Source organism: Amphiura filiformis, chromosome 18 (genome assembly GCF_039555335.1).
Source record: "Amphiura filiformis chromosome 18, Afil_fr2py, whole genome shotgun sequence".
NCBI lineage: Eukaryota > Metazoa > Echinodermata > Ophiuroidea > Amphilepidida > Amphiuridae > Amphiura > Amphiura filiformis.
In genome coordinates this window covers 30,078,764-30,094,447 of record NC_092645.1, presented here as the reverse complement: position 1 = coordinate 30,094,447, position 15,684 = coordinate 30,078,764, and the positions used below count along the sequence as shown (strand labels likewise).

The window sequence follows — 15,684 nt, the reverse complement described above, 5'->3', positions numbered from 1 at the left end:
TCGGAAACTGTCAGTTTCCTTTATCGATGCTATTGATGTAATGACGATCTGTATACAGCTGATGTTGACTGCTGCTTAGCAACTGAGTTGCCAGTTGCTTTCTTGTCAGTTATCAGATCGTCAAAAACGTGACTCAAGTTGTATTGCCCCTCGTCTCTGTTCATGGTGTTGGCCCGCTTTCTGATGGTAATTGCCTCTTTGATCCACCTTTTATATCTGTTGCTCTCTTTGCCCACGATCTTAGCCTCATCCCAATCGATTACATGATTGTTTTCAACCACATGGTCTGTAATAGCCGACTTGTGGATGACAGACTGTGATGCCTTTCTCGTTGCTCTTGTTTTGATGTTGTCTCCGATTTTCTCAGCCTCAGTTTTATGTTCGTCAAGTCTTTTTCCAAATTTCCTGCCTGTCTCCCCGATGTAAGCCGAATTACAGTTTTTGCAAGGAATGGAATATATCACATCGGTAGAATTATGGGGTTCCCGCTTGTCTTTTGGATGTACTAAGAGATTGCGAAGTGTGCAATGAGGTTTCATTGCCGTGGCGATGTTATATGTTTTGAAAACCCTAGAAATGCGCTCGGACACACCTTCCACATAAGGAACAACTACCAACCCTTTAGACTTGTTCGAATCGTCTTTCTTCTTTCTCTCTTTCTTTGACTTTGGTTTTGCCATCTGATCTTTCACCTTCTTGATGCTCCAATCCGGGTAGCCACATTTCTGAAGCGCGCCTTTGATGTGATCGTCCTCTCTTTCTTTATCCTCATCTTCGGTGACAATTCTCTTCTTTCTGTCCATGAGTGTGCGGACGACCCCTAATTTATGGTGTAGAGGGTGATGCGACCTAAAGTTCAAGTATTGGTCGGTGTGTGTTGCCTTCCGATACACCAGTAATTTAATCGATCCGTCATCTCGTCGAACAATCAAGGCGTCTAAAACGGGATCTTACCATCCTTCTCCTCTTCATAGGTAAACTTGATTGAATCTGTGTCGTCCACTTGGTTGAGGTGGTCGGTGAGGGCGTTAACTTCATCTTTAGCTACAATTTCCAAGATATCATCGACATACCTTTTCCACAGCTTCGGTTTGCATTCCATAGGCGCCGTAGCAATCGCAGTCCCTTCCAGGTGTTCCATGAAGATGTTAGCTGCCAACGGTGACACTGGACTGCCCATGGCTGCTCCGAAGCGCTGTCTGAATATGTCCCCACGAAAGGTAAAGTATGTTGTAGACAAAATAAAATCAAGTAACTCCACCACGTCTTCTGTTGCCAGATTGTAACCGTAGGACTTGTTGTATTCTTTAAGCCAACTTCCCTTCTGCAGTCTTTCTTTCACAATGTCAAGTACTTTGTTGACAGGTGTACACGTGAACAGCGAGACCACGTCATGTGAGTTCAGGATATCCCCTTCCTCAATAACCACTTCTACCATCTCCTCTGCTAACTGCTTGGAGTTAACCACATGGTGTTCTGAATTCCCTACCATAGGGGCCAGAATGTCCGCAAGCCATTTAGATGTCTCGTAACCTATAGTGGAAGTGTAGTCAACAATTGGTCTAAGAGGCGCATTAGGTTTGTGGATCTTAGGCGTGCAATACAAACGAGGAACGTTCTCAGCAGTAGGATACAGCTGTTTGTATTTAGCTTTAGTAATTTTCTCCTCATCTGACAGTCTGGATAAAATAGACACTAACTTCCTCTTATATTTAGGAGTAGGATCAGCAGATAATTGCTCATACGTTTTGGTATCACTAAGCATTTTGTCAACCTTCTCATTGTATTCCTGCTTGTCCAAAACAACCGTAGCTTTCCCCTTATCAGCAGGTAAAATAACTATTGAGTCCTCTTTCTTAAGCACATTAATGGCCTTTCTTTCATCATTACTCACGTTTGATTTCGGAGGTTTCGATGATCTCAACGTGCTAGCTACTTTGGATCTCAGTTGAACTGCATCCGCATACGGTAGGTTCTTACATGCAAGCTCCGTAGCAAGGACAACTGACAAGAAAGCAACTGGCAACTCAGTTGCTAAGCAGCAGTCAACACCAGCTGTATACAGATCGTCATTACATCAATAGCATCGATAAAGGAAACTGACAGTTTCCGAAACGTCTGCAAGTAAGTGGATATTTTATTGGACTAGTCGTAAGAAATCACAACTAACAATTCTACTATGAACAGTCCTGATGAATTTGTTCAAGAAAATATTATTATTATTATATAATATGAAGCTGACTGAAACTCATAAATGAAAACATTCATGCATCAGAAACACAATGCTGTTTATAGACACAGGCCTAGGCATACACATAGGTTAGGCCTAGTCAAGGCTAGGCGGCCTTGTTATTGTGTTGATTGAATGCACACGCACGTACCACGCAGACAATTGAGTAAGCTTACCGTGAAAATGTTGTAGGCCTAACTACTGCAATACCGCCGTGAAACGAGTAACCATGTTCTCTGTGTACCGTCAATATTAAGATACTGACCTGATTAACTCAGATTATACCCGATGAAATCGCCGTATTTTAGCTGCAGTTTTGTGCTGCTTATGTGCTTCGCAGGACAACATGACTTGCTGCACATCAGAGGGAATCGTGCAGTACCAAAATTAGTCTCAATCACTGTTTGTGAACGCTCTACGTGAATACTGCGTTTATGTGATGCGTGCATTCTGGGTATTGTGATGAGCGTGCGGGTATCAAGATATATTGAACGGTTTTGTAAAAATACTGAACAGTTTGATTTAAACGTCATTCAGTACTAAAAATGAGTGGTATAGATGGAAGCTTCATATTATATAATAATATTTATTGAATACTGAATCAGAAATTAGCAAAGTTTGACAAAATCCCAGAAACCGTCATTATTTATAAAGCTGCTAACCTCTATGTATACATATACTACACAACAGTATTGCAACATGGCTGAAAAGGAAGATATTCGACAATCTCTAAGTTGATTATTTACCCAATATCCTTTCGATTTCGCATTACGTACTATACAGAGTGTCCCAGAATGATTTGTACCGAAAAGATGGAATTTTTTAGGTATGATCGGCATTTTTATTGGTCATATTGTTTTGCATTTTAAGTTCTACATATATTTAGCTTTCTCAGATTTTTTAGATTTTAAAAATTGAACGTTTCTAGTAGAAGTTAGAGAGGATTGCGTAAAAATGGTGAATTCCAAGTTTTGACAAAGCAACCTATTTTAAAAATACTAACCGTTCAGCAATGTAATGTTGTGCAGTATATTGCTGTGTCCTGTTCTTACTTCTATTAAATAGTCGATATCTATCGTTTATTTCGAATGTTTCAAAGCTATCATTGTATGGAATAAAGGATTTGCTACGCTTGAGTGACCTTAAACTATTCTTTCTTTGGGGGCAGTTTTGAAGACAATTATTGAGGTGTGTGAGTTTCATCATTTGAAATGCCGGCAGAGATGGATTTTTCATAAAATTATAGAGAAGGGTCGTCTTTAGTGTCACAGCATGCATTTATTTTCACAGTATGGGCAAACCCACAGCTAGGTAAAGAAGAAGATTAACATTTACTGCGGAGGATCCTTGAGGAAGTTATATCCTCTGTAATAATGACATTTTTGGGTAAAAATTGTGGTAAAAATCATATAAATCACAACCTAAATATCTGATGTCATATTGAAATGTTTCACTTAATCCCATATCAAGAATTATTTAGCATTGTAAGCATATGTGTCAAATTTCCTATCAAAGAATGTAGGATTTCTCCAATATATTGCACAGTGCGGCTGGACGATGGTGATAAAGGGTCCATGTGTTATGATGCCTTTGCACTGTAAATTACACACATGCAGTTTTCGTCCATTTTCAGTAATTGCAATATCACGCCAAAACGAATCAAGCTATTTCCATGAAAGTCACAGAATAAGTAGGAGACATGTGTGGCATTGTATTGCACTTATTAAAATTAGATACACTGTTGACTATATATTTTTGATATTTTGTTCAAACACGGTATAAATCATTCTGGGACACCCTGTATAAGATGGTAATGTTCTTTGAGTGATATGCCCCCTAAAATTGGCGGGTCGGTAGGTCGATCCCTTTTTTTTCCATGGGCTCTTCCTACATTTTTGCTCTAATTTGAAAAGGCTAGTATTAACAAATGCTTTATCATTTTACGGTAAACAATTGTCCACTGGACTGAATTTAAATAGAAATACTTCTTGTTTTTAATAAAATATGCATTTAATAAATAAAATGGGTGAATAACAAATATATAATTGAACTTATGAGGTTTCCAATTATCAGACTGATTATTCTGACTTGACTGACCAATGTCGAACGTTATTTTTGATCACTGAACACAAGGTGAAGGCATCGGATTCTTTATACAGTAGTTATAGGTTGTCATAGTATTATGCGATACGTAAATACTGATATGAATAAAAAACACATAACCGTGTTACCCTACAAACATATTGTTGAAAGTTTGTACTGCCAATTAAAGGTATAACAAAGAACTTGAGCCGCACTTTTGTTTGGTATTTAGAAGGTTAGATTTATCCAGGAAACGTTGTTATTATAGAACAGTGAAATAAGACACACATGAACCAACTTTCACAAATAAACGTTTATTTTGTCGTATGAAGTTGATTAACTCCTTACACTGCAAAAAACATTTCACTCAACATTGAGTAAAAATGTCACAACTCAACAGTTGAGTAAAAAAAATACTTGTTTACTCATTTGTTGAGTTGTGACCTATATGAGCACAATGTTGAGTAATTTTTTACTCAACTGTTGAGTTGTTACCTTTTTACTCAATGTTGAGTAACATTTTTTTTGCAGTTTACTGTGTGGATTTATATTTGATTTTAAATTCTATTCAAGGTCGTTTTTCATCAAACATTTAGGTTTGTATAATGTAACTAACACTATTTCAATCTTTAGAGCTAGTCATCGCTTATGTTCTAGTCCACATAATAGCAGCTGTATGCACCGCGTTACAAAAAAGCTCTAAAATCTAATTGATACATAATAAACAATTTTGTACCAGTATTTTTTGCAAGTATTTTTTGTTAGTATCTGGGAAAATAATATTCAAATGCCTGATTTGTTGTGCTAATAAACAGGTTAATCAAATTGAAGACCTGAGCGCAAGAAGACCGTAAGTCCACTTGGCCCCTCAACATGTATACACTAAAGTTACGTATAGTTTCTTTGGGTTTTATAATGTTTAATACACGTTCCAGGGTGAAAACATCATGAAAGGTTGTGAAAGATTTGTTTTGGCCCCTGAACATGTATAAAACATTACCAAACTATACGAAACTATACGCAACTTTAATGTTTACATGTTGAGGGGCCAAGTGGACTTACGGTCTTCTTGCGCCCAGGTCTTCAATTATATAACGTGTACCTCTATTTTGTGAATATATCTTTTATTCAAAATTAATATGCACAATTTAATATGCAATAAATTAGTACATTCTGTCTAAAGTATATATTACCTGCACAACAACAACACGACATTAAGACAATTTTGGCTAGCGAAGTAGTCAGAAATTTATTGGCGACACCTCCTACACCCTTTTAATATCAGGGATCCGTGTGCCTGTTATAGGCGATTTTTGATGAGTATAAATATATTATTACTCATGATTAACGCATTCAGTTGAACTCGAAATTAAATGATGTTTATAGCAATTAAAGTATTTAATAAATGGTCATGAAAAGTTCTATAATTAGTGGCAGTAAAAGTAAAGTAAACGTATGTTATTAAATAAAACATGTCTTGGCATAATTATAATGAGAGCTTAAAACATTTCTGATTGTGTGATCTACCAGTTTATTGATATCGAAACCCCAAGAAAAACACTTGAGAAGATAGCAAACAGGTGGAGTACGGTGACCGAAAAGATCAGATGGGAAAATATATCAATAATTGTACACTAATTTATACAAATCAGAGTTTTATGCATTTAATGTAATAGACAGAGTATGCACAGTGGGCAAGTGGTCTACGAATAAGTCAACGTATCTGTCTGATTTGGTCCAATAAAATTGATCTAAGAAGACGTATATCGTCAGCTTGCTACGCTAATTGCCTTAGTCATTTTTTGTAATTTTGAGAACAAAAAACAAAATGTGGTTCAAGCATGCTGCAGTTACGTAATCACCCTTATTATTTCGAATTATTCCCTTTCGTTTGTATCATTATCATTTGTTTTTGTACTTTGTTCTCAAAATTATTTAAAAAAATGACATGGGCAATAAGCGTAGCAGGCTGACGATATATCATTGCGCGTTAACCTTTCCAAACCTTTTTCATTAGAAACTTGAAAACGTTATCTTCACGCCTTTGTTCTTAAATTAACGCCAAGGGATGCGTAAACGATTCTAGATTTAATTAAGAAGACATAAATCAAGGAGATTTCACTCCACCTTGACACGTGATGCGCTGCAAATTGTTCGATCATCCCACCTCTTTATTTAAACATCTACACGGGTTTCTGTAATGTTTGTACACATTTGCAAAGTACAGGGTGTCCCTGAATGAATTATATCGTCGGAAACTGAATTGTTGGGTACTTTAACGCACAAACCAAACACAACTAAATAATCGATATGGTTGAGGAATATATCAGCTATCACATACTATTTAAATTTTGACGATTGACCACTCCTTTTTTTAAATAATAAAATTTACGAAACTCGTCTCATTTTCAATCCGTTCCACGGAGTCAAATATCTATAAATGACTTATAGACGCATCATGCGCAGTGATTAACACTCCGAATACAGATCATCGATTGATCTTTGAATCCGTGGAGAAAGGTGTGAAAATGAGGGAGTTTCGTAAAATTCTTACATTTTAAGAACGGTGTGGTCAATTGTGAAAAATTAAAAAGCTCGTAATAGCTGATTTATTTCTCAACCACGCCAGTTATATATTTAGTTATGTTTAGCTATGGCGTTAATTACCCAAACAATTAAGTTTTTTACGATCAGTTCTTTCCGGGACACCCTATAGCTGTCATTTATGGTCAAAAGAATATACAATATTGAACTTGAAGTGTCCAAATATCAGCTTCTGACTTGCCTGACCAATTCGATGGCGAAGTTAATGTTTTATTTCTCAATGAACACAAGGTGAAAGCATCGGATTCCTTATAAACTCCTCAACAAAAGTTTGGAAAGTTTTTTCAAGCATCTGTATCTCCAATTATTTGTAACATATTCATATCGTGTTGCATATCACTGGATAGCTACAATACTCCCCTTTACAATGACACCCCATTTGAAACAACAACATTTTTCACGGCTGAGTACACGCCTTGTGAATGTAGTGGGGTCTCAAAATGAATTTGCCAAATTGACCATTATTCTGTGCAGCAAGCTGCAGTCCCATAACTTCACAATCTGGGACCTAATGCAATCCTCCAAGATGACACCGCTCGCCCCACATAGCCACGGTAGTCAACGACTACCTACAGAATATGGGAGTAGAGTCAAAATGGCCTGCCATCAGGCCAGACCCGGGGGCCAGACCTCAACCCGATTGAACACTTGTGGGACCAGCTTGATCGTGCTGTGCATGCCAAAGAAGCCCATAGGCAACCACATTGAATGACCTGCGACGAATCCTTGTGGAAGAATGGAATTCCATCCCACAGTAACGTGTAACCAGGTCGGTAAGCAGCATGAGGAGAAGGTGCCTGACTATTGTGGCTGCCTGTGGTTTTTTCACCCGCTATTGAGGTTAGTGGCTAGCTTTGTTTGAGCACAGAATAATGGTCAATTTGGCAAATTCATTTTGAGACCCCACTACATTCACAAGGCGTGTACTCAGCCGTGAAAAATGTTGTTGTTTCAAATGGGGTGTCATTGTAAAGGGGAGTATTGTAGCTATCCAGTGATATGCAACACGATATGAATATGTCTCAAATAATTGGAGATACAGATGCTTGAAAAAACTTTCCAAACTTTCGTTGAGGAGTTTAGTTATAGGTTGTCACAGCTTTAAGATACATAAGTATTGATATGAATAAAACAGACATAACCGCGTTGCCCTACAAACATAATTGTTGAAAGTTTGTACTGCCAATTGAAAGTAAAACAAAGAACTTGTGCCGTACTTCTATTTGATAGTTAGAAGGTTAGGAAAAGTTGTTATTACAAGACAGTGAAATAAGACACAAATTTGGCAATGAACAAACTTTGACAAAGTTAATAAACGTTTATTTTGTCATATGAAACATATAAAGTCGAGTATGTCCTTACAAAGCAAGGTGTGTCGATTTATATTTAATTATAAATTCTATTCAGGGTCGTTTTTCATTGCACATTTAGGTTATTTAATGTTGTCAAATTATAGGCTTGTTACACTACCAAAATTAGAACAAAGGCGTGTGCTGTACTTTTTGCCATAGTCATGATAGTAGGAAGACACAATTTCTCGTTTCAATCGCATTGTTTTAAAAATCATAAAAATGTGGTAAAAATCCTTCAAATGTGGTTTACGGTAATTGCTCGGCCATGTCGGCTGTGACGTTAACTGTGGTTAATGGCCATATGATATGACTTGGACAACATATTTTTTGTGACACAAAAACACACAAAAAAGTATTATTTCATTGCCTTTCTTGGATACTAACAACTGATTTTATATATACACGGGTGGACCCACATTACCCGTACAGCCGGTCAATGTGTGGAAACTACAGTACTGTTGCAGCCAGTCACTGTGTGAAAGTGGTCAAGCTTTCGTCAGATGTGGCACTCAGACTTCATCAATCCTGTTTTCGTGCAGGTAAGCTCAAGTTGCAAGTATTTTTATATGAAAACATAAACTAAAAGGAGCTAAATATGATCTTTCTTATATCCCAGGTGGCAGCGAGTGGTAACCTAGAAGAGTTCACTCGACTTTATGAAGAGAGTCCAGATCGACTTCATATCAGGGACAAACATGGAGCCGGAGCCATGCATAGAGCTGTCTCGAAAAGCAGACTTAAAATTATGGAATTTATTATCGAACATGGCGGGGGTATGTATCTGTGTAATCCCAGGGTGTAATCAAAACATGCATGATAACAATACTTTAAAATGTGAAAAACTTATTATGTAAACATCCCAGCAAATACAAAACGTTTTCGACATCATTCGCAAAAGGTTATAAAAGGTTGTCAGAAAACGTTTAAATGTCGGGTTATATAAAGGGTACAAAACATTTTCAGAACATTAAAAAACATTTTTTGATAATCTACTGCACAGCAACACAAAATGTGTAACAAAAAACGTTTAAATGTCGGGCCATATAAAGGGTATAAAAACGGTTTAATAACATTCCAAAACATTTTTGAAAACTTGATACAAAACATTCTAAACAGAATGTTATTTTGAGGTTGAAAAAATATTTTGAGAAAAATGTTTGCCCGAAACATTTCCAATAACGTTTTAAAAACGTTGTCATAACGTATAATCCGACATTTAAATGTTATTAAAACGTTTTGACAAAAAAACATTTTAAGAACATTTCTGTGTTTGCTGGGTGCAATTATTTTCACATAATGTTATTTTAAGTGTTGACAAAATATTTGGCAAAAAATGTTTGTAAAAATAGTTTTAAAACGTTTTCAAGACCTTTATATAACCCGACATTTTAATATTATTAAAACGTTTTTACCTAAACCAAAAGCCAAAAATAACTTATTTAAAACGTTTTTAAAGCGTTTTTGTGTTTGCTGGGATGTTTGCCTGCAAGTTCAATCATAGGTATTAGAGGAATACCTATGGTTCAATGGCTGTCTGTGACCTGAACCGTACAATGATCTACTTATGTTATCAATTGCAAAATCGTAAACTTAAGACTGTGTAATTGGAAATGCTATTCTGGCAAAAACGTATATTTCAAATACTGCCATGATATAATGCAATCTGTAAGAGTGACATGTAAGCTTCCTGCAGGCAACGGCACTAGCATTGGCAAAAACGTTACATAGCAATAACAAAAAAGTAAACCATTTAGAACCTGAAATGTTGCTGAATTTAGCATTGATAAAATCTTCAACTTTCAAGAACCTTTAATGGCACAATAGAACCCAAAATGGCAGAGTAGTAAACAAGTAAAATATCCAAAAGTTAAAATTGAAGAGCCACAACATAGAAAAAATAGAATGCTCTACAGGGTGTCCCTGCAGGAACTTTATTCTTGGGGTACTTTATTAAAATGCGCTCGACCAACCAGAACTAAATAGTTGATATGGTTGCGGAATTAGCAAGCACATACTTTTTGATTTTGATTGACAGTTCTATTCTTTTTATATAAAAATTTAACGAACGCAATTTATTCCAGGGAGTCGAATATCTATCAATGACAATAAACGCTTCATGTAAAGTTTTGATTGGCACTACTAATATTGATCGTTGATCGATATTTTAATCCGTGGAAAGGTTTGAAAAGGAGAGCGTTTCGTAAAAATCATATATTTCACGGATTTTTGGCGTCGAAAATTATCAAAATGAAAATAGTATGTAATAGCCAATGTATTCTTTCACCATATCAATTATTTAGTTATGGTTTGGGCATTAAATTACCAACAAAGTGTCCTACATTATAGTTCTTTCAAGGACACCCGGTATTGCAATTTTCATAGAAATTACACAAAGCCAATGCCACTTAGCATAACAGCAGTAGAAATGTTCAATATTTCCTGAAAAAAATACAATACTATTGTAGCGGTAAAAATACAAAAATTGTATACCTTGCGATCTATTTATAAGATGCATAATATTTTTCTAAGTAGCAAGAAAATTTACACACTATACATATCTACTACTCACCCGTGTGGAGAGCAATATAATTCACTCATTATTATATTAAGACAAGTGCGTGCAAAAGGTTGTAGCTATGCTTTTTAGAAACACAATTCCGCTAGCAGCAATAAAGTGAGTCTTTCTTTGGTAAGAACTGGGTTAAAAACTGCATTATGATATTAAAGATGCAACAATATGAATGTTGAACGTGAGTATTGTCTCGATGAATATATTTATTTTCCTATATTTCGTTTCCTGACGGTAATGTATAGTCGATTTCATATATAACACAATATTTGGGCATGTTAATGATAGTGATATTTCAATGACGTTTATATGTTAAGAACAAAAACAAATTCAACTGTAACGCCCAGGTGACCAGTATTGATATTTATTAAGCAAGGTTGACTTTATTTGATCTTGTAGGCTATTCCAATTGAAATCCTTACACCTTCTATTGAAGGCATAACTTAAAGGCCCATTCAGTGATTTGCTCATCCGGACGATCGTAAAAATCATCAAAATTCAGATTTTGGTACCTTTGTAATTGGCATAGATGTGCTAACATAGCCTGCTAGTGGTTCGGTCGAAAGCCGTGTATTTTAGACAAAATAAAGCATTTGCATGATTCTGGACTTTTGATACTGACAGTACAAAAAGTCCGACTCGAGATCGAAAGAAGCTCACTCTACACCGTACCACGCGTTGTGTATTGTTTCTACTACTTATTACATCAGTAGCTACTATTTTAAACAAAATACACAATTTTAACTGTTTTTCATATTTGAATTGACCGTTAGTTTGCCTCGGTGATCTTTAATTGCTTATTTTGTTTTCTACTACAAAAATTAAGCGTCTGTTTTAAATCAATTTAGACTCTACTTCCCCCGTGTTAGAAACACTGGACTCCAGTCGATTGGTGGCGCACTGTACGAAAATCTCGATTTTCTCGAGTCGATCTGAGTTGAAGTAGAAAACCTTTCTAAAACTTCTGTTTTTTGACTAATTTGTCCATGTATTCAGGGGAAAAGTGGTTTAATGAAATTCTGTAGACTAATTCTTTATTTCTAAGCAACTCTGACAAATTTCCATTTTTTTTAATGTTCCTGTGAAATCACTGAAAGGGCCTTTAAGGCGTACATGGTTGTTTGATGTGATCATTTATTAATTTTTCTGACAAAAAACATCATAATTATGATGTTCAATTCTGGAACTATCACACTAATGCATATTAAAGCTATTTTTAAGATAGATTTTGGATTCTATATCAATTTTTTTTCTGCTCTTGTGGTAATTTTTATTCTATAAACTGTACATTTTTATGTTAATTGAGGGCGCTAATTACATTATTTCAAATTTAATCTATCCAAATAACATGACGTATTCCTTACATTTCGTGATAAAAGAAAATTTCCTTGGCAATTATGTATTGATTTTCTAATACCATTATACAAGTGTCTACCCCTTGTAAAGATACAGGCGGTGATGGAAGCGATATCGCCATTGGATTAACACATAATCATGAAATCTTCACAAACAATTCTAAATTTGTTATGTGGTGTCAAAGCAAAATTATCTTACTCTAAAACCGTCGGGGTACGACAGTGTACCACATTGCAAGTATGTTAATTTTCCATTTGTAATTGCTAACCGTGTATTTTGAATGGGGCTGTCAGCCCTGTATCTTCGCCAGCCTCGTACGTCACGTGTTGCGCTTCCTATGCCGCCTGCAAAGATACTAATCAGATAAATAGCCCCATCATTGTTCAACTTTATTTTAAAGAATAACACATTTTTACATTTACATCAAACAACCGTCCGTGTGAGCTATCTACTCTCTAAATGTAAAATGATGAACCAAAAGAGTGAGCATTTATGTACTCAAGAAAGTGAATTTCACTCCGAAAGAGTGAAAATTCATTCTTTAAGGAACCATGAGAGTGATAACTCTTCTTTGGTGTGGTCCTTTATATGTAGCTCTTTGTAGGGTTAAAAGTGATTTTCAATCTTTTGAGTGCATGAATACTCACCCTTTTGTAGTAGATAAAGGGTGAGAAACAGACCATTACCATAGATAATCGGTGTCTTGTTGAGGTATGGTGAGCATGTTAGTCGCTCGGAAGGCGAGACCCCGAAGGGTCGAGCCTTCCGAGCGACTAACATGCGAAGCATACCTCAACATGACACCGATTATCTATGGTAATGGTCTGTTTTGAACCGTTTATCTTACATATACGGTGAGCCAAAATAAAAGAATTTGTTGTTATGGTTAATTCATTTTCCAAAATACAAACTGGAAATGCTGATATGATTATCTTGTGTAAGTTTAGGGTTTTCCAAAAATAAAACACACCGGGACAGTGTAATATTCTTCCCGTGTGTCCTGCGTTTGAGTCTACGAGTCTTATCTAGTGTCAATTGAAAGTGATTTAATCAAATCAATTCGCCACTTGCACAGTTCCGCCATTATGCACTATATGCGGGAGAGCCTCGAACTGGCAGCATACATGAAAGGAAGAATTACGTAACCTTACACAGAATGTTATATGACTGGTTCAATTCCCATTCATGTATGCTGCCAGTTCGAGGCTCTCCCCGCACATAGTGCATAATGGCGGAACCGTGCAAGTGGCGAATACAGCATTGATTTTAACCGGAGATTCTATTCAATTCACTTGTGGTCATGTCCCACTCGATTATACATATTCGTAATATTAATAATGAATATGTAAATAGTTCAAAGGTCAAAGTGGGTGTGTTTTACCTAGACATGGCGGTAACTCATTTAACACCATAGAATTTATATTTATCTTTAATATACTTATAGAACAAATGTCCTGAACCAAATCAACGCATATTCCTGGGTACCTTCCTCGACCTTTTTTGGTTGGGGTTAGGCCGCAGATTGTTGTAGTTTTTCTACATCTAGTCTTGTGGCCTGTAATGTACTGCATTTTAGGTGCAAAATATCCTTGGTTGAACTTAATTTGTAAGACCTCCTGGCTCTTGTTTTGTTACCTACTTTGTCGGAATCTGCGTTAGTTGGGAGAGGGGGGACAAAGGTAGATTGACATCCTCGTCTTAATTATACAGGCTTTAAGACATAATACAAACTAATTTGCATTATTCAATAAAGGTGTTCTTGGTGTCATTCAATACACACAAGTATTGTTTACCATCTTCATTTAAATCTAATATGCATAAACTTGCATAATAATTTATGCCGATCGTGTAAAATATATTAAACTTTGATGCATTTTAAGTTTGTTGAAATGTCCAAAAAGTCAAAAAGCCAGTGTTTCTAAATATGAACATGTATTGTATTGTTCAAAATTTATTGACCTGACCAAAGATTATCTTGACCTGACCAAGATTATCTTGACCTGACCAAGATTATCTTGACCTGACCAAGATTATCTTGACCTGTCCAGATTATCTTGACCTGTCCACATTACTTGATATAATCGACAGTTGACCAGACTTTGAACAAAAGAAATACAATAGATAATGGAACAAAAGAAGAGGGCTAGACGTATATGGTGAGATAGGTGACTCCATTTGAAATCTACAACCCTTGTATGGGAGATTAATGTCACATCGTCCATAATGGGGTTTATGAATTTTAACTGGAATGGCACAATAAATCATATCCGCCTGATTTTTTTCAGACATCAATGCTGTGGATGAGAATGGCAACACACCTTTGCACTGGGCCGTGAAACATAATCAATCCGCCGGTATAGATTTTCTTATTCAGCAAGGCGCTAATACCACTATATTGAATGAACAGCTGATGGCACCATTACATCTAGCTTGTGAACAAGACATACCAGATGCAGTAGAGGTAAATAATTGAAACCAATAAAACTAAAACGGGGAGGATTTAACAAGAAATAAGTTGCATGAAAGGTCCATTCAGCGATTTGCTCATTCGGATAATCGTAAAAATTATCAAAAGGCAGTATTTTGCACCTTTGATAGCTTTGATGCTTTGATGCGCTAACATAGCCTGCTTGTTGTTAATCTAAAAGCCGTGTATTAAAGACAAATTCCAACATTTTACATGAAGCTGTAATATCTCTACTGAAGTATATCACCAGGAGACAAAAAAAAATGTGATCAGTTGATAATCCGTGTAAAATATGTGATCAAACATGGATTTTGCACGGATTTATCCCACTTTATTTCTTTCCGAATATCTCAATCGACTGAGAAAGGTTTTTTAAATGTGTACAGTCTGACAGTCCAGAGATATAAGGATATGCATTGACCCCCGATATATAGCATAGTGCATCTATCTCATTTTTTGTGTCAGTTCCTGCAGAACTGACACCTTCTAGTACAGGTTTGACGATCACGTGACAATTCGAATCATCATATCGAAATATCACGTGCTCTGTAAAAATATCAATATCGATATCGATACTATTCGTCAATTCAGCCCCAAACCAAATCCCCCACATGCCAATTCGAACCCTGTATATTGATGTCCAAAAAAAGTTGGCCAAATTTAACTATTTCGTGATTTTCTCCATAACCGTTGTTTTTACACCAAATCTCTATATTTAGATGAATTGATGTCTTGCATTCGGTCACAAACCAATTCGTTGTACTTTGTGCAATAACCCTATATCTTTTAAACCAAAATATCCTAAAGAGTCGTGTGATATGTCGAACTTTTCCTCTGATCATAAAGAACAAAACAAGTCAGCGTTCGCGTATCTGTACGTAGCCGCAGTTTGTGGCCCTCACAACACGGGCTTCCGGTGAGCTGCCGGTCCTAGGAAATGGAATATTACTGATAAATATATAAAGATGGCAAAATCAGTAAACCAGTTTAAGTTACAAATAAAGAAAAGTCTAATAAAAATTAC

At 36.1% G+C, this 15,684-nt stretch overlaps 1 protein-coding gene across 1 annotated transcript in view; it reads left to right on the top strand.

Moving 5' to 3' along the window:
• LOC140140113 (transient receptor potential cation channel subfamily A member 1-like) overlaps window positions 1-15,684 on the top strand; it is a 61,183-nt gene that overhangs the window by 11,958 nt on the left and 33,541 nt on the right. Inside the window, exons 2-3 of the mRNA XM_072161942.1 lie at window positions 8,885-9,041; window positions 14,479-14,654. Of these exons, the coding sequence (XP_072018043.1) occupies window positions 8,885-9,041; window positions 14,479-14,654 (333 nt within the window). The remainder of the gene's footprint in view (window positions 1-8,884; window positions 9,042-14,478; window positions 14,655-15,684) is intronic.